The sequence below is a fragment of the Ictidomys tridecemlineatus genome, unplaced genomic scaffold (genome assembly GCF_052094955.1).
Source record: "Ictidomys tridecemlineatus isolate mIctTri1 unplaced genomic scaffold, mIctTri1.hap1 Scaffold_880, whole genome shotgun sequence".
Lineage (NCBI taxonomy): Eukaryota > Metazoa > Chordata > Mammalia > Rodentia > Sciuridae > Ictidomys > Ictidomys tridecemlineatus.
Window position 1 is genome coordinate 104,650 of NW_027526122.1, and position 27,793 is coordinate 132,442.

At 48.8% G+C, this 27,793-nt stretch overlaps 1 protein-coding gene across 6 annotated transcripts in view; it reads left to right on the plus strand.

Annotated features, from left to right (window-relative positions):
- Window positions 1–27,793, plus strand: part of LOC144374797 (neuroligin-4, X-linked-like) — a 102,510-nt gene that overhangs the window by 41,174 nt on the left and 33,543 nt on the right. For all 6 annotated transcript variants that reach the window (XM_078037569.1, XM_078037565.1, XM_078037570.1 and 3 more), the window contains one exon: window positions 10,109–10,893. In XM_078037569.1, the coding sequence (XP_077893695.1) occupies window positions 10,422–10,893 (472 nt within the window). In that variant the 5' untranslated portion in view covers window positions 10,109–10,421. The remainder of the gene's footprint in view (window positions 1–10,108; window positions 10,894–27,793) is intronic.

Genomic DNA, 27,793 nt, shown 5'->3' on the forward strand with positions numbered 1-27,793 from the left:
CACAAAATAGTCAAGTTTAAAGACGGCATTGGGTAATTAATGAGACTATCTTCCTCGATGAGATAGAAACCAAAGAATTGCAAATAAAAAATTGTAAGGCTCAATCTGGGAATTTGATTGATTCCCACAGAGTATTTCAAAACAATGATCAACTAGAAAGCCAAGAACCAGAAATGATTTACGTTCCACTTTTTAAATGTTCTCGGAATTAAATGATCTATGGTTCTGGGCTGTAGGGTGCACCATAGAGGCCCACCACAGCAAATGGGAAAAAAAAAAAAAAACTACTCCCCTGTGATCAGCCTCCACCAGCTGGTCACATGGTTTAACCACATGGTTGAAATTTAAAAATGGCAGAGAGTCATGTTTTGCACATTGAGGCTTTGGTTCACAGATAGTCTGCTAGTTCCAGGGTGGTCCCATAAGATTACAGCACATAGTGTGCTTTTAGCTGTCTCACATTGTGCAAGTGCACTTTATGTTGTTTGCAGAAAGAGCAACATGAGATCACAAAGTGTGTCTCAGGACATGTCCCCATGAAGTCACACATTGGGACTAAGAAACTGATCTTGGGCGGAAGAGACCTGAAAGAACTCAGGTTCCCATTGAGTATCGGGTGCATCCTGGAAGGAGACTGGAGGAAAATTTAAAGAAAAGGAAGAGGTATTTAATATTATAAAAAAAAAGGGTAATTGAGATGAGCTTTAGTTCTCTGGGAACATTAAGAATAATTGGAGCAATAGACAAGCAGAAAGTATGCAAATGAAAATGTGCACTGGTGACTGTCTTCAGATTAATTATAATTAGCATATTACATGTGACTGGGGAGTGATTGATCATTAGCTTCACTGGGACAATACAGTTAATATGGAACAGTGAGATAACCAGAATAGTTTTATGGCTGTACTGGGGAACTAGAGAGGAGGAGGATTAACGGGTGGTGGGTGCCCATAAATAATTTTTCGATCATATTTTATAATAATAGACCAAGAAAAAGTAACATTGCTTAGAGGTTAAGTGGAGGACATTTCTTTTGCCTTGTTTGTCAGTACTGTGGATTGGACCCAGGGGGTGCTCTGTGACATTTTATTTTGAGACAGGGTCTCCTTAAGTGGTTGAGGTTGGCCATGAACTTGAGGTCCTCCTAGGTCAGCCTTCCAGGCTGGTAGGATTTCAGGGCACACCATGGTCTGGATACGAGGTCTACACTGAAAACCTCATGTGTTCATGCAGGAATGTTCAGAGGTGAAAAGATTCAGAGAGCTCTGACATTATCAGTGGATTAATCCACTTAATGGATTAATGGGTTAATAGCTGAATGTGCTACTCAGTGGTACCTGTGGGCAGGTTGGCCATGGCTGGAGGAAGTGGATCACTGGGGGTGTGTCCTGGGGGACTATATCCTGTCCCCAGCTCCTGGTTCTCTCTCTTGTTTCTGATCCTGGGCTGCCAGGAGCCTTCCTCCTCCACACTCTTCCACCATGAGGTTCTGCCTCACTCAGACTCAGAGCAACGGAGCTGGCTGATGAAGGACTGAGATTTCTGAAACCAGAAGTCCACCGGACCCCTCTGAAGGCTTTTGGCTCCTAAGGATAGATGAGGTCCTAAGGGAGGGATTTGTCAACCTGGAACTGCTAATTATTTACTGTTTCAATTCCTACGTGGGCTTCTTTATGGGACAGTTCTCTTCCAAAAAGGAAATAAAATGAAGCAAGACCCAGATTTTGTGGGGGTGTATGAAAATATCCTCCTAAGGGCACTGTTTCCAAAATTGGCCTGCCTTCTGGACGCACCTGGGCTAGATGATGAATATCCAAACTTGTGTGTTTCCCTGAGAATCTCTGAGTTGTCAGTGACATTAGCAGCGTGACATTTTTCTACAGATGCTCCTAGAGTTTGAGAGTTTGAGTTTGAGAGTTTGAGAGAGTTTGAGGACCGCAGACCCCGGTAGCTTGTATGCTTGAACTCATGTCCCGTTCTCTGCCCCTGGATGAGGTGCTGTCAGGATAATAACAGGGACTTACGTTGAGCACACTCTGTGTTTTCCTTTGGATCCTGTGATACGCTCTTGAGGGAGGCCAGTGTGGGTGGCTGTCAATCACAAGGCTTCTGGGAGCTTTGGCTCTTGTCTTCCTCTGTTCCACGTCTCCTCCCGCTGCCTCCTGCTCTCCAGGTGGTGAGTGGACTGCAGTGTCCTAGGCTGGCGGTCTGAGCTTGGAGCGGTGGCCTCCCAAACATCTCCCTTGTGATGAGTCACCTGCGTCCTGAGGCAAACTCATCATCCTCCTGCAGGGCTGATGTGAGCAGCTCGCACTGTGGCCACTGTGACGTGGTCTCATCTGTGAGGCTGTTCCTCACGTTGCACATCTCAGAAGAGTTTATCCTCCATTCCCCTCAGGGTTGCAGATGCCCCTCTTCCCTCCCACCCCAAGGACCACCCCCTGGCGTCCCCAAATCCAGACAATTTCCCCCGGAAGGGACCATCTCATGGAGAAGAGTCTCCATGATCCTGCTCGTCAGGGGTCTTCACCATGTGTGAGTGGTGTCCACCCATTTTACCTCCTTAGAAGGACCCGGAAGCTCATGCATGGCGGCTGTTCTTTCAGAGAATTCCCCCAAAGCTCCGAATCTTACAAAATAAATGGAGCTAAAATGGTGAAATATATGCAAAGCCCCATTGAAAAATGGTTAGTAATTTTAACGACCTGTTATGGTTGGGTTCGGAAATGTCCCCAGAAGGTCACCTTGGAAGGCACGGTCCTCAGTGTAGCTAGAGTCCGAGGATTCGTGGAATTGGCTAGGATGCTGTTCTTCTCAGTGGATTAATCCATTTTCCATAGGAATCCACTGGTGGCCAAATGGACTTGGTGGTGGTCACTGTATGCAGATGAGTGTTGGCTGGAGGAAGTAGGTCACTGGACACTGGTCACTGGGGGTGTGCGTTTAGGACTATATCTCGTCCCTGGCTTCTCCTCCTCCTCCTCCTCCTCCTCCTCCTCCTCCTCCTCCTCCTCCTCCTCCTCCTCTTCTTCTTCTTCTTCTTCTCCTTCTTCTTGTCCTCCTGCTCCTCCTTCTCCTCCTGCTCCTCCTTCTCCTCCTGCTCCTCCTTCTCCTCCTCCTCCTCCTTCTCCTCCTTCTCCTCCTTCTCTTCTCCTCCTCCTCCTCCTTCTTCTCCTCCTCCTCCTCCTCCTTCTCCTCCTCCTCCTCCTCCTTCTCCTCCTTCTCCTCCTCCTCCTCTTCCTTCTCCTCCTCCTCCTCTTCCTTCTCCTCCTTCTCCTCCTTCTCTTCTCCTCCTTCTCCTCCTCCTCCTCCTCCTCCTCCTCCTTCTTCTTCTCTCTCTCTCTCTCTCTCTCTCTCTCTCTCTCTCTCGTGCTCAGAAGGTTTAATATGCCATGTCCTTCCGCCATGTTGGTTTTGCCTTGGAGCTAGCCCACCATGGACTGGATACTCTGAAACTCTGAGCCAACATAAACCTTTCCTCTTGTGAGTTGCTGTTTTCAGCTATTCTGTCACAGCACTGAAAACTTGAGCAGCACATGATACGATAGAAAAATCACCTTCTCCACCTCCCTCTCTCCTTCTCTCTCTCACCCACACCAGCACAGGCTTGAAGGGAATGAGTCCACGCAGACAGAAACCAGCTGTTTCTAAATGAGTGTCTTGGTCCTGCCACAGATCCACTAGGTTTTCCCGGTGACCTAATTAATCCAAAGGGCACAGAGCAAGGCGGCAAATCCTTTGACGGGTTTTGCCTCAATTCCTTTTAGGCTTCTTCAGCCTGGCCGTGTTCCAACCCTTGACGTCCCAGCAAGAACACGTTTTAAAAATGGCGCCCTCCCTGTGGGCCCATGTCCACGGAGGGGAATGTGACATCAAGGTTTTCTCCACGTGCACCTTGCGCAGTCTGGGGCCGTCCGATTGCACAGAACACGCAGTCGCGGAGACGTGTTGCGGGCTCTTTAAGCATGGGGGGAGACCGGACCGTCATGGCAGAGGATTTAATTGGGTTTAATTGGGTTAAGAGCAATAGGCCAGGGTGAGAGAGTAGCTCTTAATAAGGAGCCTGAAAATAGCCAAGGAGAAGCATTAATTGCATTAAAATCTGTGACATCTGCAAAAAAAAAAGAAAAAAGAAAAAAAACCCTTTTATATCATTCTGTGTGCAGGAAAGGGTGACTGTGTCTTTAAGAAAGTCAAAGGGTTAATTTAAAGGGACCTGCTCCCTCCTCTGGATACTAGGATTCAGCCCTACCCCGTGACCTCAGCCCCCGCGGCTCCCAGAGGCCCCAACTCTGAACCTCACTGAACCCGGTTCCGTGTTGGGGATCAGATGTCGGCACAGGGAACCCGGGTGCGGGGGACAGGCCACCACACCGTCACCATAGCGGGTGACTTGGTCCCTCCAGGGTGCAGTGCTCGGGAATGCTCCCTCCCAAGTGCCACTGGGTGGGGGCTCAGAGGAGCAGCAGGTGGATGGGGGCCTCCGTCGACTCTCCTCAATCCCTGGACCTCGAGTGGCCAGTTGCTCTGATGGTCACTCCGGCGCACCTGCTGCTGCTGACTGTCCCCTTGGCCTGTTGATTGGCGGAATTCGGGATGCAGTGGTTCACAAGGTGTGAATTTTGTGTGGGATTTTGCAGGCTTAAGCACGACCTTTTTGGTTCTCGGAAAAAACCCTAGTATCGTCCCCAGGATCTCCGTAGAGGGTAGCCATCTGGCCTGGGAGGGGGTCCCTGTCCCCCTGCACAAGTGACACGGGTGCACGTTCCATTTCCTGGTCAGAGAAGCCCCAGAGCTCTGATTAAGTCTCCCACGGGCACTTCTTAGGGCTGTGTGGACGGTCCCCGTGTGGTGGCCTCGGTCACACCCAAGTGACCTGCAAAGACGGTGTTAGGGCTCAGTCACGGTGTCAAAAAGCTCACGCAGGAGACAATGCGAGAAGCTCTGGAGGAGAAGGGATCGGGGGGCCACCTGAGCCTCCTCCGTGAATTGATGGGATGGGCTCAGTGGTAACTGGTGGCAGGTGGGATGTGGCCGGGGGACGTGGCCTTGGGGGCGTGGCTGTGGGTTTATATTTTGCATCTGGGGAGCGGAGTCTCTCTCTGCTCCCCTCCGCCATGTTCAGCCTCCCCTCAAGCCCGAGGAACGGAGCCTGCTGTCTGTGGACCGAGTCTTCTGCAACCGTGAGCCCTGGGTGAACCTTTCGTCCTCTATAACTGTCTTGCTCGGGGCTGTTTACTGATAGCAACGGAAAAGCCGAGTCAAACACAAGTCCTCTCCTACCTGGAGTGGGTGGGCAGGGGCAAGACCGGCCAGCGTGGGCCGTAGTGACTTTCTCTCTCTTCATTTAAAGAAATCCGCGTGGCCTGAGTGTCTTTGTGACCGTCATTGATGGTTATTTGCTGCAGATTGGGGCCAACGTACGCTCCTTCCACTGAGTTTTGCCTTGTGGACACCTTTGTGTCACCGATTTTTGGACTTTGCCTATTCCATTAGGAGACTCTCTGAACGTTGGGAATGCAAACCTCTTTATCACAATTCTCAGAGACGCACTGAACACTGTTACCAGCGTGGTATCTGGGGAGATCCTCCACCTGGGAGTAGACACGTCATCTCGTCCTTGTGGACCCCAAAATATCTAAGCTGGGTGCGGTGGAGCACCCCGGGGGCTGGGGAGGCTGAGGCAGGAGGATCGCAAGATCCAAGCCAGCCTCCGCCAAAGGGAGGCTGTGAGCAACTCAGGGAGACCCTGTCTCTCAATAAAATGCAAAATAGGGCTGGGGACGGGGCTCAGGGGTGGAGTTTCCCCCTCAAAAAAATATGCATGTATTCAGGTGCCAACCACCTTCAGCCCCCGAGTCCCTCCATCTCCAACCTCCTAGGTTAAGCGTCAGCCCAGCTGATCCTCAGTGGAGGCTCCCCAGGTGGGAGGACTTGGCCCTGGGTCTCCAATATTCCCTTTGCGTCCTCAGGGTGGGCTGGCAGAGGTACCTCAATGCTCCATCTGGCTCACAGCCCCTGACCCTTCTGCCGCTCTCCGGGCAGAAGCCCTGTCCCCTGGCTCTGGTCAGCTACTGGACTTGTTCATGCATCGTTAGGGCCCTCGATGCCCGGATCCGCCAGCAACGTCCACTGTGGCGGGAGACGGTGGGAGGAGACGGGCGAGCGACTGAAGGGGCACCCGACTGGGCGCGTTTGACCAGGGACATCCCACTGGTGTCCACTGCGTGTCCTCCACCGACGCGGTGGCGCCTGCAGTAGGATCCGTGCTGAGACCTGTGACCTCAGCGTCTGTCTCCCCACGAGGACGTGGGGGTGTGGGAGGTCGGGACCCCTCTCCGTTATAGGCTAGAGTCTAGGCTGCAGACGGTCAGTCTGACCATCGCCCTCCCCTGCCTCACGGTATTCCACGCGTATACAGGTGATGGGTGTGTATGTGTGTATGTGTGTACATGTGTATACATACGGCATGTGCGTGTGTATACATGTGTGTATGTGTGTGATTGTGTATGTGTGTATACATGTGGTGTCTATGTGTGTAGGCATGCGGTGTGTATGTGTGTGTGTATGCATGCGGTGTGTATGTGTGTGTGTATGCATGCGGTGTGTATGTGTGTGTGTATGCATGTGGTGTGTATGTGTGTATGCATGTGGTTGTACGTATACGTGTGTGTATGTGTGTATGTGTGTACATGTGTATACATGTGTGTATGTGTGTAATTGTGTATGTGTGTATACATGTGGTGTCTATGTGTGTAGGCATGCAGTGTGTATGTGTGTGTGTATGCATGCGGTGTGTATGTGTGTGTGTATGCATGTGGTGTGTATGTGTGTATGCATGTGGTTGTACGTGTACGTGGGTGTATGTGTGTATGTGTTTGCATGTTTTTGTGTGTCTATATGGTACAAATATATAAAAATATGCAGTGGTTCTGCGTGTATCTATGTGCGTATATACTCAGGCACATGTACACGTATACATGTATGCATGCACTTGTACATATGTGCGTACACACATGTGCCTATATGTGCAAACACACATTAACCAATATGAGAATAAGCTCTTGGGCTTCTTTATGTGATGTTCGCCTAACATAGTACAATGCAGTATGTGTGATTAGTTTTTATATTCACCTATATTTGCACTTTAGGTGTACACACACATATGTAATATATCAAAACTTGCTGTATGCGATTTGCATTTGCATATGTAGATATACTACGTTTAAGTTCAGCTGTATATATGTATATATGAACTAATAGGATTAATTACTTGTGTACATATATGCACGCTACCTATGTATGGGTACACGCACCTGTATGCACACATATGTGTATGAACACTCTAGGTGTATTGTGTACATATATGTGCACTATATACAATACACGCATGTGTGTCGTATTTAATATACATATATAGGTGTGCATATGTATGTGCGTGTACATATATTCACACACACACAGATCATCCTAACCACTGTGATACCACACTTTGGGGCTCCCATATGTAAGACTATATAATATGCACAGATATAATGAGTGAGTATACATGATATATAACGTGCACATAGAATAGTGTATAATGCAGCAGACTCTTTCTATATCTATGTATCTCGATGTTCGTTTGGGTGTGCAACCCACTAACGTAGCCACGTTCCCTTTCTCTATGGAACGTGCGTGCGCCTGTGTGATAAATTCACTTGCAAACCCTCGCGCACTAGATCCACGGAGCGGTGTGAGCAGAAGGGACCGGGTTCCGTGACGGGTGCGATTGGGAACTGGGGACAAACCCGTGAGATTTCTCTGGGCGCCGTGTGTGGATTCAAGCTGAGGACCACGGGGGCCGTCGGTGTCCTGCCAGGGCAGGTTACGGGGACTTGGGACTCACGTGTCCCGTGCCCACGGCGGTGGGGCAGAATGTACGCCGATTCTTTTGGGGTGACCAGCTTGTCATTGCTTGAGCGCGGATCCTGTGTCCGAGGTGATGCCTTGTACCTGAGTGCAGGACCCTCTGTCCCCGGGCGCCTCTGTTTCATCAGCAGCTTTGGAACGGGACAGGTCTTTGGGATCTGGGGCGTCTCCGTACCTAAATCGGCTTCAGAGGTCTCTTGGTCCAAGGTCCAGGTTGTCACTTTGCACTTGAGGGAGACAAAGCCCAAGGCACTCAGGGACGTGGCACAGGCCACTTGGCTAATTAGTCTGAGTACCCTGCTAATAGGTTGTACCGTCCTGCTCCACTGGGCCCAGGACATGAGGAATCCATTCGTCCAGTGTATCCACTAGTTATATGCTACCCTCCTGTTACTCGCTTAGTAATTTTCTTGGCTATCAGCTGGACTGGTTCTGTACCGCTCTTCTTACGTTCAGGTAACCTTTTCTTACTTAATAATGACCCTCATGCACAATGCCTGGCGCTCTCGGCACACTTCACCCCGTCATTTAGGCAGAGTTTCATCTCACGTCATCATGAAGAGAAGGTTTAATAGAGTATTGGAAGCTATTTTGAGAGATGAAGAGAACAAATTCACATAACTCTTTGTTTTAGTAACCTGTACCAGGGATTGAACTCAGGGATTGCACTCGACCCCTGAGCCCCGTCCCCAGCCCTATTTTGCATTTTATTTAGAGACAGGGTCTCCCTGAGTGGCTTAGGGCCTCGCTTTGGCGGAGGCTGGCTTTGACCTCGTGATCCTCCTGCCTCAGCCTCCCGAGCTCCCAGGATGACTTGGCCATTCCGGTTCAAGGGTGCAGTGTAGCTATGACCCAACCTGAGCAACACGTACCCTCTGGTATCCTCATCCACGTTGACTGGCAGAACTAAAGTAGAGGGTGCAGAATTCTTCTTCGAGTGAGCTTGAAAGTCCTGCGACAAATCCACCCACCCAATTCAACCCCAATTAACCAGGTCTCGGATGGCGGACACCCATGCAGTCACCCTATCCCCAGGGTGAAGTTCTCAAAGAATGCTATTTAGTTGGGCGTGGTGGCACATGCCAATCATCCCAGTCACCCGGGAGGCCAAGGCGGGAGGATGGCAAGTTGGAGGTCAGCCTCAGCTACTTTGTGAGATCTCATCTCAAAAGGAATTGGGGAGGTAACTCAGTGGAAAAGTGCCTCAGATTTCAATTTCTAGAGCCCCCCCAAATATATATCTGTATGTACCCACTCATACATGCAGGTACTTCCTGCAAAAATTAATGAGCCGTTTTCCATCTGTAAGACACCATTTCCATTTACTGTACAATTCACTGGTGCACAACCTCATCAACTGTCTTAAGAATGAGGTGATCAAATTATCCAGGTCCAGACGAAGGAAGCGGGTGCGATGGGCACCCAACATGTCCGCCATGTTTTTTCACGGCTTCTTCAGAGCTCACCATGAATGTCATCCAAATCCACCCTCCGTTCTTGGCAGCGTGTGCAGTATGAAGAATTAAACCCTCTGAGCACACATTGACGTCCCCAGAAATCGGGATGCAGGGGTCAACCCTCTGACCAATGGCATCTCCCAGCCTCCAGACCTTGGCATGCTCTTGGGATGCGCCATCTTGTTTAGCGACGTCCAAAGAAGCTCCGATCCAGGGAGGTGAGACGGGATGTCCACGTGGGTCTGCCACTAAGTACCCCAAGGAGCATTCAGATCCCCATGACGTGATGTACCTTTTTGTGACATCTCATCAATAGCCACACATCATGGCGCCCAATGGTCCTGGGTGTATGCTCCCATTTCTCCCCACAGTGGAGACACTTGGAGAGACCCGCGAAGAGATATTCCCTTAAACACTGGAGGAACGTTGGGCACCAATCCACCCACTGGACCTTGGGGTGCGGGTCCTTTCTTAACGTTGAGGGATTTCTTTGCTCCTTCGACGATGACGTGTTGCGTTCACGGCTTGCGTTTGGGGCTCGCGTCCAGCAGACGGGGTGGGTGTCACCGTGAAGGCCAGTGACCTTGGTGCTAATCTCTACTTGGGGAATCTGCTCTGAGCTGATTCTCACCGAATAAGAATTTCCGACAAGGACCCTGTGGGTTGCCTGGCAGAGCCAACCAAGGGTAGAGGCTCACAGCCTCCTTTCTTTAACCTTCTCTACTTTCTCTCTTTTTTAGGTGGCTTTGGAGTCTTTGTAAGGAATTCTTGTTGGATGGTCACCATTTCCCTGGACAGCGTCCCCCCTGTGGAAATCGGGCTGCAGGATTAGAGGATCCTTGGCCCCTGGCGATGGGCACCCAACACGTCCGCCATGTTTTTTCCTAACCTTGGGCTTCTCCAAGAGCCGTGAGTGAGGTGGCCTCTCCTGGTGTGGCCTCTCCTGGGTCCTTGACTCCCCGCCCATCCCTCTCTCCCCAACTGGCGTCCCGTCGTCACTCTCTTTCCCTGGACACCTGTCCCTTGGACACCCTGCGGATGTGCCCGTGAGCCATGTCGAGGCCCAAGGGATTGTTATGGCTCCCGTTGTTCTTCACCCCGGTCTGCGTCATGCTCAACTCCAACGTCCTGCTGTGGATCACCGCCCTCGCCATCAAGTTCACGCTCATCGACAGCCAAGCCCAGTACCCCGTGGTCAACACCAACTACGGCAAAATCCGGGGGCTAAGAACACCGTTGCCCAATGAGATTTTGGGTCCCGTGGAGCAATACTTGGGGGTCCCCTATGCCTCGCCTCCCACAGGGGAGAGGCGGTTCCAGCCCCCAGAACCCCCTTCCTCCTGGACCGGTGTCCGGAATGCCACTCAGTTCGCCGCCGTGTGCCCTCAACACCTGGACGAGAGGTCTCTCCTGCACGACATGCTCCCAATATGGTTTACAGCCAACCTGGATACTTTGATGACGTACGTCCAAGACCAAAACGAAGATTGCCTCTACTTGAACATCTACGTGCCCACAGAAGACGGTAAGTGCCTCTCTTATGGCCTGTCCATGCGGATTTTCCTCCAACCTTTCTGCTTAACTACGTTTCCGATGCAGGGCGTAGTCATTATAGCCACGTATCCCAGGTCTCATGCACATTTACTGAGTCACCGATGGACCAGCCAAAGTGTAATTAATGACTGTAATTATTTTCATGTGTTGGTTTCCAAGAATGGTTTACAGGCTTTCATGACCGGTGCTAATTAGCATGAGCCTAGAATGTTCTGTGCTAACCCTGAGTCATCGGGGAAGAGATGAATCTATAGTAGCGTTAAGGACATTATTATCCTTGTGTTTGAAATTCACATTTTCTCTGAAAACGCGTTCCCCCGTTATTTATTCATTTTTTTTCTGTGCGCCATTTCTCGGGAAAGAGAAGGTAAAATCGATGGAGATCTTCTTGGAGCCTCAGGAGTTAACTCATGGGCCTCGTGACGCATTGGTCTCCATCTCATCCTTGGGTTCTCCCACGGAGGGTCCGTTTTCCCCACTGTCTCTGGGAAATATCTGGTGGGAGGTCTAGCGTCCACGTCCCTGGACACTGTCCCTCCCTGGTACCCGACGTCCGTTGCTTGAGTGCTGCGGTTCTTTCCCCATCGCGATGCTGGGAAGCGAGTGTCCCCAGGCTACAGGAAAGCCAGGTTGTGGGTCCCGGGTGTCACCAAGAATGACCCACAGGGACAATCGAGAGGACCGTCCCTTGTGCTGTGAGTCCTCTGTGGCTTCTCGCCCTTGTCACGATGACAGACGCTCAGTGACCAGGTCTGAATGTGACTCGGGGCTCAGAGAGCTGACCCTGGAAGCCCTGGTGTCTCTCTGCCCAGACCACCTTGGACCCAGCAGGACACCCAGCGAGAAAAGCCAGGAGCCTCTCTGGTTAGAGGACCCCGTGTCCACCTCCAGCTGACGGAGACCCAGAACCTTCCGGCCGTTGCTCTCGGATTCAACAAGGCCTTGGAGCTGGGGGGAATTGTTTTAAAAAAGGCAGGAGGATGTGACCTCGTGGAAAAGCGATTTGTAGTTAATGCAAAACCCGGTTCTGCTCGCTGGGCGCTCTCCACTGCGCGGGGCCATGTGCGCGTACGGTCCCGACCCGGGAATTGGAAATCTAACAGGGGCCCAAGAAGACGAATGGGTTTCCCCAAACTATGTGAATCGTGGACTTTGGCTGGTGGGAGTTCAGAGCCAGAATATTCACACACACAGACAGACACCCATCCCCCCCAAAAAAAAACACACAGTCTGTCGATCAATCAATCAATCAATACCCAATCAACTTTTCTTGCTCCTGTGAGCAAAAGACCTGAAAAGCACCCTTTTTAGAGGAGAAAAGTTCTTTTTGAGGCTCAGAGTTTCAGAGGTCTCAGTTCAAAGATGGCGGACTGCATGGCTCTGGGTCCAAGGTGAGGCAGAGCGTCATGGCGGAAGGGAAAAGATGCTCAGGACGTGGCCACCAGGAGACAGAGAGGTCTTTGTCTTCTCACCACAGGCAAAACATGTACCCCAAAGGCGCAGATCAGTGGCCCACCTCCTCCTGCCCTACGCGACTTGTGCACTTGAGTTAATCCACATCAGTGGATTAATCCACTTACTGGATTAAGACTCTCATAACCCATGTACTCCGTTTTTTTTTCTTCCAAAACAGAATGATTGTACCAACAACCCTTCAAACTAAAGCGGGTCTTGTGGAAGGGGGTGTTCACTGGCCAAAACTAGGACCTACTTAACTGAGGCTCGATTCTTGAAATCACCAATTTTAACGAATTCCTCCCTTCTGGACGTTGAGAGGTTATTCATGTTTTCGCAGATGATTCATTTCTCTTTGGGGGCCAAGGGGCAGACGGACTGATTAGCTTAGAGTCGCATATTTAACCTTCTGATAGTTGTGCGGAGAAGGTCACAGTGCGTCAGCCCCACGGGGTACCGAGGGGCGCGTGTGAACACCGCTGTTAACAAGAGAAGGGATTTAGCCAGGATCCGCTCAGGGTGTGGGGGACAGAAGAGTGACCCCATGGGGGCAGGGATGCAGAGGACGGCTTGGACGTTTGATTAGCCAAGCTCCGAAAGTCTGAGAAGAATAAGTCCCTTGTGAGTTCATAAAGGACAGGTGACATTGGAGCTCACCGTGACTGTCAATCAAGAGGTCGATGAAGGCAGACATGTCATCTATGGGGACTTCCTCATTTCATTGAGGACTCGTGGCTTTGTTTAGAATCAGAGTTAAAAGGAAAAAGGGAATATACCTAGCGCGGTGGTTCACACCAGTAATCCCACAGTTTGGGAGGCTGAGGCAGGAGGATTGCAGGTTCAAAGCCAGCCTCCACCAAAGCGAGGCCGTAAGCAACTCAGGGAGACCCTGTCTCTCAATGAAATGCAAAATAGGGCTGGGGACGGGGCTCCATGGTCATTTAGGGGAAAAGTGTTTTCCAGAGAAGTGGATGGGGTGTCCACCTGGCTGAGCCATACCCTGAAGGCCCTTGTTTGCTGTGACTTGTTAGGGTTTGGATATGAGGTGTCACCCAAAAGCTCTTGGTGAGACCATGCAAGAATGTCCACAGGTGAAATAATCAGGTTATGAGACACTTAACCTGATCAGTGGATTAATCCACTTGGATGGACTCACTGGGTGGTGACTGTAGCAGGTGGGGTGTGGCTGGAGGAGAGGGTCCCTGGGCTGTGCCTTCGGGGTCTCTCTCCTGTCCCTGGTGAGCAGAGCTCTCTCTGCTTTCTGGTGTAGACTCATAGTGGATTAATCCACTTGGATGGACTCACTGGGTGTAGACTCATAGTGGATTAATCCACTTGGATGGACTCACTGGGTGGTGACTGCAGCAGGTGGGGTGTGGCTGCAGGAGGGGGTCCCTGGGCTGTGCCTTGGGGGTCTCTGTCCTGTCCCTGGTGGGCAGAGCTCTCTCTGCTCCCTGGTGCCCTGTCCTGAGCGGCTCTCCTCCTCCAGGCCCTGCCGCCATCTTGTTCTGCTCCCCTTGGGCCAGAGCCATGGAGTCGGCCACCAGGGACTGGACCTCGGACACCATGAGCCCAAATAAATTTTTCTTCATCTAAAGTTGTTTTGCTTGTGTCTTTTTGTCACAGCAATGAACAAGCTGAGTAAAGCACAATTCATTGCAAATTTAGAGAATCCAGATTCGGGAATGTTAGGGTGTGGCTTAACCAAGATGAGACTGGAACCAAGAAATTCAAAAACACCCCACGTCTTCCTGCCTGGTTCTTGGCTTCTCTCCTTTGAGGGTGGGTTGAGCCTCTGCCCTACAGGAGCCGAGCGTTAGATTCTGTGGTTCTCAGCTGCCCAAGTGGGGGGACACAGTTTTTTTAATTCCATTATAAAAATTCCAGGAAAGAATGAGTTTGTTTTGTGAACTGGTGGTTGAACCCAGGGGTTCTTAACTTCTGAGCCACATCCCCGGCCATTTTTTTGCATTTTATTTAGGATCAGGATCTTGCTAAATTGCTTAGTGCCTCGCTCAATTGCGGAGGCTGGCCTTGAACTGGCTGTCCTCCTTCCTCAGCCTCCTGACCCACATGGAAGAGTTTTGATTGGCCGGTTGGCTCAGGGACCCACACTGGGCCAGAGAAAGAGTGGGAAATCTGGGGTGCTCGGTGGAACAGATGGATGGGACATGGGTGGGTGGGGCGGTTCTCATGATAACAAGGAACAGGGTTGATTTAACTTCACCACCCAAGATATTTCCTAGCAGCTATTCTGTGCCATGCATGCGGAGCTTACATTCGACTCAGAAATCCCTAATTCTGAAAAATGCCAGCGAAACACTAGTCCTGGGAGGGTGTGCAGAGGTCTTGAAACCTGTGAAGGTCACCTTTGATGGCCCCTGGCCTTGGAATGCTGTGATTTCAGTAATGATCTTAAGCAGCAGCAGGAAAAGAAGGTTGTGGGTGGAACTAACGTGTATCCATCAGCTGAGCTCAACATCAGGACGCGGTGGTGCCTCCGGGTAATCTCAGCCACTCCGGAGGCTGAGGAAGGAGGATGGCAAGGTCGAGGCCAGCCTCAGTGACTTGGAGAGGGAACCATTCTCCCTCCCCTCACCCCAAAATTAGCAAAATCTCATAGTTTGGATAAGAACAAAGTTTATCTGCGGAAAAAGCTTCCTCTGGATTGAAGAGACGTGAGCAGCTATGATGCAAAGTCCCATGGCTTGATTGCACCCAGTTGGGGTGACGTGTTCTATGACTATAATCCATCCTGGGGGATGGGTTTGGTTGGTGGCTCCCCAAGGTGGGCTTTTTCCAACTAAGGGACATTGCTCGTGTGGAATAACCCTCCCCCTAAAATGTGGCCAGGTTCTAGGCCTGATTCTAACCTGTGGGACATTTATTTGGACTCACGGTGTCCGAGGTCCAGTCCCTGGTGGCCGACTCCATGGCTCTGGCCCAAGGGGAGCAGAACAAGATGGCGGCAGGGCCTGGAGGAGGAGAGCCGCTCAGGACAGGGCACCAGGGAGCAGAGAGAGCTCTGCCCACCAGGGACAGGACAGAGACCCCAAAGGCACAGCCCAGGGACCCCCTCCTCCAGCCACCCCCCACCTGCTGCAGTCACCACCCAGTGAGTGCATCAAAGTGGATTAATCCACTATTAGTCTACACCTCTCACAACCCAATCATTTCACAATATGGCGGCAAGGCCTGGAGGAGGAGAGCAGCTCAGGACAGGGCACCAGGGAGCAGAGAGAGCTCTGCCCACCAGGGACAGGACAGAGACCCCAAGGCACAGCCCAGGGACCCCCTCCTCCAGCCACACCTCACCTGCTGCAGTCACCACCCACTTGGTCCATTCAAGTGGATTAATCCACTATTAGGTTACACCAGGGAGCAGAGAGAGCTCTGCCCACCAGGGACAGGACAGAGACCCCAAAGGCACAGCCCAGAGACCCCCTCCTTCATCCACACCCCACCTGCTGCAGTCTCCACCCAGTGAGTTCATTCAAGTGGATTAATCCACTAATGATATCACACCTCCAATAACCCAATCCTTTCACCTCTGGACATTCTTGTACTGACTCACATATGAGCTTTGGGGGGGACACCCCATGTCTTTCTCAATCACTGAAATTTCAGTGGGGACCCCAACTGTGGTCTACACTGGTGCTTCATGGGCAGGACTCAGAGTAGAAGACCCAGAGAAGGTTGAGCCTCGACTCGTAACACAGAGATTCTACCTTCAAACCATTCCCATCAGCATCATGTGGGGACTGACCTATTAAGTGTCACTACTTTGAACGGTTTGGTAGCCCGCGGAGGGAACTTGGGTCAAATTCATAGAAGGGGAAAGAAAATGTTCATTCCACCAACTTCCTCAGTGTCCTGGAGTCTCTGTGACTTCAACATGGAGCCCAGACGTCCCGTCATTGCCCTTGGTCACCTGAGTTGGTCCATCTCTCTCGCTCTCCGTGGGCTTTCTCTGAGAGACTGTGTCCAGCTGGTGATCCAGACGGTCACCTGTGTTCCTTTACGACATCATCCCCGAGCCCGCAAAGGGAAGGCTGCCCATTGGTGCACTTGGGGTCACATGGCAACTCAACCAAGGTCAGTTTCCAGAGAAAAGAGACTGTTGGACGTGAGTTCGCTGCCCAGTCCTGCATGGAGAGGGGACTGGGTAAGTCCACCACGATCTAGCTCAGGGTAGATGAGGATGAGGCAGTCCCCTAAAGGAAAATGGAACGCTAATGTCACCAACGCACACAGTTGTCATCCCAGCTACTTGGGAGGTTGAGGCAGGAGGATGGTAAGGTTGAGGCCAGCCTCGGCAACTGAGCGGGATCCTGTCTCCAAATAGAGTTTTTACAGAGCCTGGGCATGTGGGTCAGTAGTAGAGCCCTTGCCTTGTGTGTCTAGACCCCTGGTCCCAATTTCCAGGACACGGGGAAGAAACGGATGTATGGGACGGTGCAGGAAATGAGTTTGGAGGGTGGACCTTACCCAGGTGTCTCTTTCAGTTAGAAGTTAGGAAATGAGAAGGATGGCTTGGGACCCGATGTCACTGTTTAGTAAGTACCCAGACCTCGCGGTGGCTTCTACTGAGGACATAATGAGAGCGTGCGGGGGATCAGGGCATCTTCATTAGACCGTTATCCGGGCCGCTCTGCGTTGAGAGCTGCTCTCCCGGGTCGAGGTCACGGGGGACAGGAGAGCCAGCGAGCGCCGCATCTGCAGATGGAAATCATGACCTCGAATCCGTGAGGCTGTTTAACACCGCGTCCCCCCGCTGTGCCTGCCTCTCGTCTACCAGTTCTCGCTCAAGGGTGGGTTTACTGAAGCATGAGTCAATTCAGAGTCCGTCTTGGGGAAGAGAAAAATGAGCTTGTGCAAATTGCGGTCGAAGTTGTCAGTGGGGTGAAATGTCGGGCTTCAGGGCAATGCCGGACCTCCTGGTGGAGGGGTCAAGGAACGATGCAGGACACCCAGGAGGCTGCCAGCTGCTCACTGGGTCGTAGAAACCAGTCTCCCTTCTTGTGCAGTCATCTAAATCCAACACTGTGCACCATTAGCGTTGTGCTGGGTTCAATGCGTTTTTCTTAGGATTTCTGCTGTCGTTTCTGTATAAGTCAGTTTCCTGTTGCCATGTTGAAATGCCTGAGGAGGAAAAAAAATCAACTCACGGAAGAAAGGTTTATCTGGGCTCACAGGGTCACAGATTTCAGTTCATCCTGGCTTGGTCTCCTCCCTGTGGGCCTGTCCCGAGGCAGAGCATCATGGCGGAGGGATGTATCACAGCACAGCTGCTCATCTCAGGGCATCCAGGAATAGGAAGAAGGGCAAAAGGTCATAGACAACATATAACCTTTCAAGACATGTGACCTACTTGTGGTCATGCCCCTCTGCCTATGGTTTCCACCACTCTCTTTGAAGTCCATTAATCCATATCAATGGATTAATCTATATCAATGGATTAATCCATATTAATGGATTAATATCAGTGGATTAATATATATTAATGGATTAATCCATATTAATGGATTAATCCATGTCAATGGATTAATCCATATCAGTGGATTAATCCACACCAATGGATTAATCCACATAAATGGATCAATCCACATTAATGCATTAATCCATATCAATGGATTAACCTATATCAACGGATTAATTCACATTAATGGATTAATCCATAGACATTAGTGGATTAATCCACATTAATGGATTAATCCACATTAATGGATTAATCTACACTAATGCATTAATCCACATCAATGCATTAATCCATATCAACAGATTAATCCATATCAATGCATTAATCCACTTATGAGGTCAGAACCTCATGATCTAGTCACTTTCCTACTTCATTGCTGCATTTGGGGTCGACCTTTCAACCATGAGCTTTTGCAAAGGAAACCTTAATAGCTTGATCTCTGGCTTGATGGTTCTGGTAGGTAGTAGCACCTTGTAGGAAGGAGTTGGAAGAAAGTTTTAAGTGATTGGAGCCAGAGCCTTGAAGGATTTATGGAACCCTGTTCTCCTCCTCTTCCTCCACCATGAAAAATGTCCTTCTGTGTGAGCTGCAGAGTAGCACAATGGCAGCCCCTTTGCTGATGCGGGTGCATCTTCTGACAAGCCTATTGGAGGAGATGGGCAGGCAGTGGTTAGCACCGTGGACTGTGACCAATGTGATGATGTAGCCAGTTGGAGAGAGATGGAAACATCTGTTAGGCCCCTGCCTGCCAGAGTCTGGGTGGGAATGGACTAAGGGGAAAGGTGAAGGATCGTCTTGGACCTAGTGATTGTGTGCGGGGAGAATTGCAGATGGAGAAAACAGCCTTATCCCCAATGAAGGCCGTGGGGCTGAGCTCGTATTGATTTCCCGGCTGAGCCTCCCTTAAGGAACGGAGGAGCTGTGCATGGGGAGTGTGTGCTCGGCTGAGCAGCTGAAGGGCAGCCGCTGCTTGTGTTCAGCTAATGGCACAGTGCTGTGCCCTGGGGACCTGCTGAAGTCGAGAGAGTATCGACGGGTGGGATGAATGAAACCCAAGAAGCCCAACGAGGTCCAGCATCCATCTGGAAGGGGATATGATCCCCTCCTGGAACAAGGTGCGGGGTATAAGCCGTGAACTCCCTCTCCCGTTGCTGTATATTTTTACAAAAGACTTTAAGGAAAAACAGTGACATCTCATGTGTGTATTGTCCAGGGCTATTTTAACCCTGTAATGGCTCACGAGTTGCATCGGGGACCATATAACCCTCAAAACCTAGAGTATGTCCTACGTCTGCCCTTTATAGAAAACGTTTCCTGACCCCTGATTGGGAAGGGATACTGTCTGAAGTCGTGAGGGATCGTCTGGTTAACAGGTGCACATCAAGGGCCGGTGCAGAAGGTCAATGCCAGAGAGCTGTTGCTGTCAATCAAGTGGAGATAGTTCTCACGTGGCTCCTACCAGGTCCCCACAGGACATGTCCAAGAGCAGTCCACTGTCAGGTGGGATTAATTAGAACAAATAAGGAGACTACTCCTTTCTGTCACTGGAAATCACCTGAAAGAAAAAGATGATGCCAATTGAAGAAGCAATGGGCCATAGAGCATGGGGCAAGGTGACTTTCTAGAATGAGGGTGGAGATGACGTAGGTGAGCAGCAAACCTGTGGGTGCGGAGATTGAGGAATGTGCAACAAGGGATCGTCAGCTCTAGATCTTTAAAATCTCATCAAATTAAACAACTACGAACAAGCCATGGGCCAAAGGGTACAATCAACTCATAAGTGAATGACATCATCGTAATAGATGATGATGATGATGGTATCGATGATGATTTTTGATGACAGTGGTGATGATGGTGATGGAATTGAAGATGGTGGTGGGGATAATGATGATTTTGAAGATGAAGATGGTGGTGGTCACAGATGATGATGTTGATGGAGGTGATGATGGTGGTGATGATCATGATGTTGATGGAGGTGATGATGGTGGTGATGATCATGATGTTGATGGAGGTGATGATGATGGTGGTGGTGGTGATGATCATTATGAGGGTGGTACTGGTGATGGAGATGATGATGATGATAGTGGTGATGGCAGTGATGATGATGAATTTTGATGACAAATGGGTGACGATAGGGAGGGAGATGTTGGTGATAGAGATGATAATGGTGGTGCTGGTGATGGTGATCAGGTGATAATGATGACGATGATGATGGAGATGTTGATGAAGATGATTATAATGATGGTGATGGACATCATGATAATGGGGTGATGATGATGGTGATGGTTATGGTGATGATGGTGGTGGTGGTGATATTGGTGATAGAGATGATAATGATATTGATGATGGTGATGATGATGGTGATGATGATGGTGACCAGATAATATGATGATGGTGATATTGATGATGATGATAATGATGATGGTGGTGGTGATGGAGATTGAGATGGAGATGGTGGTGGACTTCATGATGATGAGGGTGATGATGGTGGTGAAGATGATATTGGTGGGGATGATAATGGTGATAGTTATTGTGATCATGGTGGTGGTGATGGTAATCATGATGGAGATATTGGTGATGGAGATGATAATGATGGTGATGATGGTCATAATGGTGGTGGTGATGGAGATAGAGATGGAGATGGTGGTGATTATCATGATGATGGTGGGCATCATGATGACGGTGGTGAAGATGATGTTGGTGGTGATGATGATGGTGATGGTTATTGTGAATAGTAGTGGTGATCGTGATGGAGATATTGGTGATGGAGATGATAATGATGGTGATGATGGTCATAATGGTGGTGGTGATGGAGATAGAGATGGAGATGGTGGTGATTATCATGATGATGGTGGGCATCATGATGACGGTGGTGAAGATGATGTTGGTGGTGATGATGATGGTGATGGTTATTGTGAATAGTAGTGGTGATCGTGATGGAGATATTGGTGATGGAGATGATAATGATGGTGATGATGGTCATAATGGTGGTGGTGATGGAGATAGAGATGGAGATGGTGGTGATTATCATGATGATGGTGGGCATCATGATGACGGTGGTGAAGATGATGTTGGTGGTGATGATGATGGTGATGGTTATTGTGAATAGTAGTGGTGATCGTGATGGAGATATTGGTGATGGAGATGATAATGCTATTTATGCTGGTGATATTAATGATGATGATGATGATGATAATGATGATGATGGTGGTGGTGATGAAGATGGAGATGGTAGTGATTATCATTGTGGGCGGGCATCATGATGATGGAGGTGATGATGGTGGTGGAGATGATGTTGGTGGTGATGATGGTGATGATGGTGGTGATAATGATGGTGGTGGTGGTGATGGAGAAGGAGATGGTGGTGATGATCATGGTGGTGGGCATCATGATGATGGGGGTGATGATGGTGGTGGAGGTGATGTTGGTGGTGATGATGGTGATGATGATGATGATGGTGGTGGCAGAGATAATTTTCATGGCAGTGATGATAGTTATTGTGATGGCAGGGTTGGGTGGTAATGAGGGTGAGGATGGTTGTGATGATACTGTCGATGGGGATGTGGCTTTGATGGTGATGATATGAAGATGGTGTTAGTTGGGTTTTATCTGGTGACATTTCTGAAGGTGAGGCTTTATGCCGATGCCTGAGCATCTGCTGTCCGTCAGTTCACCCCACAACTCTCAAAAGTGCTGTGGTCCAAATCAGAAAAGTAAAACCAGGAGCAGTTAAATCTTTAACTACAAAATCACTCAAAATGGCGACCCACAATGAGGAGCTGAGTCTTGCTGATGGTTCCCTTTGCGGGTTCCTATGGGAAGTCAATTGAATTGAATGAAACGAAACATGACTTCATCTCCTCCTGTTAGCCAAGACACAATGAGAAGCTGTTTACTGCCGAAGAGGACGGGCACGTCGCCATCATTGGCAAGTATTTTAATAAATCGATACCTAGCTTTTTGGCAATGCATCTCAAGACAAAAAAATATAAAAATAAAAATAAAAACAATTCCTTTTTTAAAAAGTATTTTTTTTAGTTGTAAATGGATCTTTTACTTTTTTTAAAAAAAATTTATATGCAGTGCTGAGGATCAAACCCAGAGTTGCACCTCCTGCAATCCCATTTATTTATTTTTTCTTAATTGTTAATAGGTCTTTATTTTATTTGTTTATACGTGGTGCTGAGAATTGAACCCAGTGGCTCACACATGCCAGGAAAGTGCACTACCACTGAACCACAGTCCTAACGTTGCAATCTTTTTTAAAGGAATGATTTAAAAAAAAAATGTGCCTAGAGTTTTATGGCTAAGGATTGGCTTTCAGCATGAGCTCTGATGAGGATAGTAACAGATCAATAAAAGTAGCTGAGGGGCTGGGGCTGTGGCTCAGCGGTGAGTGCTCACCTAGCAAGTACAAGGCCCTGAGTTTGATCCTCAGCACCACATAAAAATAAATAAATGAAAAGGTATGGTGTCCCACTACGACTAAAAATAGATATTTAAAATGAATAATGAATAACTAAATTTAGGTGAGAGGCGTTATATTTACAGAAGGGAATAGTGTGCATTGGGCTTCCATTGGAAATAAGTTCATGTACAGAAACAAGATCTCAGTAATTGGGAAGGAGAGGTTGTAAGCAGAGACTCCACAGAGAGTAAAGGTCTTCCTGGACCATGGCTTATTATGTCCAGGGTCCACACTGTAGGGCTGCCTGCTGCCTAGCCGGCCCCTTGTGAGGACCACACTCTGCAAGTGTGCAAAAGTAACGGGTTCCACCATGATTTTCCCACCCTTTGTTTACACCATTAAATTCAAATGGAGATGGAGATCATGGTGATGGTGGTGGTGATGGTGGTGATGATGGTGGTGATGGTGGTTATGATGGCGGTGGTGATGGTGGTCATGGTGATGGTGATGATGATGGTGGTGGTGGTGATGATGATGATGGTAGTGGTGATGATGGTGATGGTGATGGTGGTGATGGTGGTGATGATGATGGTGATGATGATGATGGTGGTGGTGGTGGTGGTGGTGGTGATAGTGGTGATGGTGATGATGATGGTGGTGGTGATGATGGTGGTGACAGTGACGATGGTGATGGTGATGATGATGGTGATGATGGTCCTAGTGATGGTGGTGATGGTGGTGATGGTGGTGATGGTGGTGATGGTTATCACTATCTCTAAATGATGGTGGTAATGATGATGGTGGCGATGGTGATGATGGTGATGGTTATGATGATGGTGATGGTGGTGGTTGTGATGATATTGATGGTGGTCCTAGTGATGGTGGTGATGATGATGATGATGGTCCTAGTGATGGTGGAGGTGATGGTGATGATGGTGATGGTGGTGATGGTGGTGATGGTGATGACAATGGTGGTGATCAAGGTGTTTGTGATGGTGGTGATGGTGATGGTGGTGATGGTGGTGATGATGGTGGTGGTGGTGATCAAGGTGTTGGTGATGGTGGTGGTGGTGATGGTGGTGGTGATGATGGTGGTGGTGGTGATGATGATGATGAAGGTGATGATGATGGTCCTAGTGATGGTGGTGATGATGGTGGTGATGATGGTGATGATGATAGTGGTTATGGTGATGGTGATGATGGTGGTGGTTGGGATGATATTGATGATGGTCCTAGTGATGGTGGTGATGCTGCTGCTCAAGGAGATGATAGTGACGATGGTGGTGATGACGGTACCATCATTGGGAGGTGGTGGGTTACCATTGCAGAAGAAAAAATTGGTGGATGGGGCACCCCCCTCTTTTTTTTTAAATAAAGAGAGAGTGAGAGAGGAGAGAGAGAGAGAGAGAGAGAGAGAGAGAGAGAGAGAGAGAGAGAGAGAGAGAATTTTTAATATTTATTTTTTAGTTCTCGGCGGACACAACATCTTTGTTGGTATGTGGTGCTGAGGATCGAACCCGGGCCGCACGCATGCCAGGCGAGCGCGCCACCGCTTGAGCCACATCCCCAGCCCAACACCCCCCCTCTTGAGAGTTGAAATCCTGACCATGATCTTACTGGGAACCAAGGTCCCAGCCCACGGCCCCCTTATCCACCTTGGTTCTGTTGAAATAGGAGCAAAGTGGGGTGAAGTCTGTTTAGGTATGACGTCAAGCATTGGCCTCTGTTCTCCTTGAGATAATCAGGAATCAGTTGTAGGCTTTTGCTGAACGCAGTGGTGCACGCTTATGATCCAAGTGACTCGGAGGCTGAGGCAAGAGGATCGCAAGTTGGAGGCCAGCCTCAGCAACATAGTGAGATCCTTCCTCCAAATGAAATTTTAGAAAGGGTTGAGGGTGCAGCTCGGTGGTACAGCAAGTGCCTAGAATGTATGAGGTTCAATCCCAAAGTACCACACGCACAACATACGGAAACACTAAATGCACACGATGAGCTCCTTGCAGTGCTAAAGACCTCTCAATGTCCAGTATGGACCCCCTCAACCCAGGAGCATCTAGGTTTAAATATCATCAGGTCCAGGATCCAGGGAGCCTGGGAAGAGACTGTCGGAATCTCTAGAAGGAGAAGGAAACCTGAGCACTTTGTTGTTTCTGGTATTTTTTTTTTTTTTTGTAAGACAGTGAAGCGTATTTGGGACCAAACTGCAAGAGGTCTCCAAGGGGCAGAGGAGCGGTCAGGGGAGGAGTGACCGTTCCTGACCCTTTGCTAAATGCCTCAGATGGGGTGAGGCATTGGCGTCTGTTGATCTGCTGACCCTGTGCATGATCCATCATCCTGACAGTGGAGTCTGGAGTCTGGAGCAGTGGATTCAGCAGTGACAGCCTTGATTTGCCCGTGGACATTAACGTCACGGACTCCTGTGATCTGCTCACCTCTCCGTCTGGCTTACGCAGCCGTCTGGATGGTTTCATGGGATGCAACTGCCCTTACCTTGGCTTGGCCCCCTGCCTGCTCCATCGCCGGCCACCGAGGGCTCATGGCTTGAGTGGACGGAGGCTCCTTTCCAACTGTCCCAGTGAGAGACCCGGTGACCAGTGGGTTCTCTGCTCAGAGGAGGAGTCTGCTCAGCCAGTGTCTCAAAGCAAGGCATGTGCAGGATGGGGAGAGGGGCTGGTCAGGGACAGAGAAGCTGCCTAGCATGTGTGGAGCTCTGGATTTATCGTTCGGCACCAAACACACACACACACACACACACACACACACACACACACACACACACACATTGCACCACGCAAATAAAGTCTCCCACCAGCACAAGCACAATTAACCAGTGCTTATTAACACGGAATTGGTGACATATTCTGCATGTTCTTGATGATTTATTGAGAAAAACAGGCTCTTATTTTTGTGCTTTTAAGATAAACGTCTCTGATTTTTTTAAAAAAAGTGTTTGAATTGATGCTTTATATTTGTTTTTCGCATTTTACTGGAAAATGGACATAATTGACAGGTTTAATATGTTTTTCCTACACAATTGATGTCATGGTTGCGAGGTTTACACAAGAGACAGGAGAATCAAGCTGGTGTGACTTATGGACCGTGCGTGAGAACCAGGCGCCGTGTCCCAGCCACTTGGGAGGCTGAGGCAGGAGGATCACAAGTTGGAGGCCAGCCTCCGCAATTTAGTGAGGCACTAAACAACTCAGTGAGACTCTGTCTCTAAATAAAAAAAGAAAAAGTCTGGGGATGGGGCTCAGTGGTTAAGCACTGAAGGAGCACCGGATGTATACTGGACCCTCATTATATGTTCAATTTGCACAAACCCCAGCTCCTGTGATGACATTGGCCTCCTTTTTCCTTAGGAAGGGAAGCTTTCTGTTCTCTCTGTGCTGTTGAGAAACAGAATTATTATTATTTTCATTCTGTCTTAAAAATCACTATTATTTAGAACCCTGTTAGCTGTGGATGGGGAGATGCCCACTTGGGCAGGGATTTGGGGGGCTACCTGTTGTCATGGTGATATTGGAGCCCACCGAGCAGCCCTGAAGGACCATTCAGGCTGACCGTGCAGAGGATGTAATTGGGGACATGCAGGAGACATGGGCATGTACAGGATGGTCATTGCCTCTGCTGTATCCCAGCCACAGCCATGCAAACAAAGAGCATTTCCAACAAACAAGCTTTTTGAAGCCATTTGGCCCCTGAGCATTTGACACATTGTGAATATCATCTCTGTCTGTCACCTGTCCGTCATCCCAACTTCTGCATAGATCAACAACAACAAAAATCCTTTGTCTGTAGCAAGAATCCACCTACACTATTTTTTTCTTCCTTACGTCTTTCCCTAAGTAATGCCTAGTCAAGAAATCCTCTTCTACCTCCAAATCACAAAACTCTTCTCCTGGGTATTTTTTTGGGCCTTATTTTTAGCTATTTTTTTAATTTTTTTGTATATGGGGTGAGGTAGGGATCCAAAGATATTTTTCACCCAGTTAGGCTAAAACTTGGTTCTTCTAAGTACAGTTGTGCTTTTTCACGTGCATGCTATAGTGAAATACCTGAAGAAGTTAACTTATGAAGCAAGAAGGTTTACTTTGACTATAAATGGGAAAAGTTGGAGTCAAAAATTGGGTGAACCCATTGTTTGGCACTTGTGGTGGGAGGGCAGGATGGTCATGGCCTGGAGCGCATAGTAGAAAAAGTAAGAGGTTATGGTTTAGAAGTGAGGTGTCACCCCAAAGCTCACGTGTGAGACAAGGTGAGATGATTGGTCCTGAGAGGTCTCACCTTATCAGTGGATTAATCCATCCATATGGGCTAACTGGGTCGTAACTGTAGGCATTTGGGGGGTCATTGGAGGAAACAGAGCACAAATTTTCTAAGTTCAAGTTGCCTCCTCTGTTGACTGTTCCCCACTTCTTGAGACCTGATTTATTTAGAGACAGGGTCTCACCGAGTTGCTCGCCGCCTTGCAAAGATGCTGAGGCTAACCTCCAATGTGTGATCCTCCTGTCTCAGCCTCCCGAGATGCTGGGATCACAGGTGTGTTCCACTGTGCCCGGCTCAGTTTTTGAAAAGATTTTCTTTCCGTTGTCGAAAGAGATTGAATATGGACAAAATATATTTCCCAGGGTATCTACAGTTTGTTATCTGATTTTCTTTTTATTTTATTCATGAATTCAAATAATGCAATGGAAGATTGTTACTAATTTAATTCCATTCCATTGAAAAAATGGCTAATGTCATATTAAGTGGGTTCTCTTCACTATTCCACTTAGATTGTCTAGATCTACATTCCCAGGTGAATTTCATTTATAATTGTCTTGAGTTTTTCCATTTTTTTATATCCAATGATTCCTCCGAGAGATAGAGACAGTTTTCTTTCAGTTTATATCTTCTGAAGAAAAGTTCAACAAGGATTAATACATATTAGGTGAAAAGTATCTCGACTGATGTGTCGTGGGGGACATTTTTCTGACTCGTTCAATGGTATCTACCATTTTCCCTTTATTTAAATCTATTTCAGATTGTCTTCAATTTTCCTTTAGTAACTAGCTCAACTATCCTTTTTCTGTGTCCCCGGACTAACTTTCTCATTGATTCGTAGGTGTATATTCGAGGTTTTCTCTTCCTCTGGGTATTTCTTTGTAGACCCTTTGCATGGATGTCCATATCACAGTCCATTATAGACTCTGGACCCTGAAGGATCTGCTTCTGGGCCTCCATTGAGCGTGAAGATCCATATCTGTGCACATGCACATCCAATATTCAGATTTTAACAGTTCTTAGATAAATCGAATAATCGAGAATTTTGCAACAATATTCTCTTTAGGTGGATTAAGGAAAGGTCACCGAGTAAAATTGGATGGGTTTGCGAGCTGCCATCATGAAGTATCCGTCTATCTTTGGAAAGCTCTGAGGGGCCAGTCTCTAATCCGATCGCTGTGCGGTGAGGGAGGGGATGATTGCACCGCGTCTGTCTTTTCAAAGCACCACTTATGATTGGCGTGTTCTGTAAGAACCCATGTC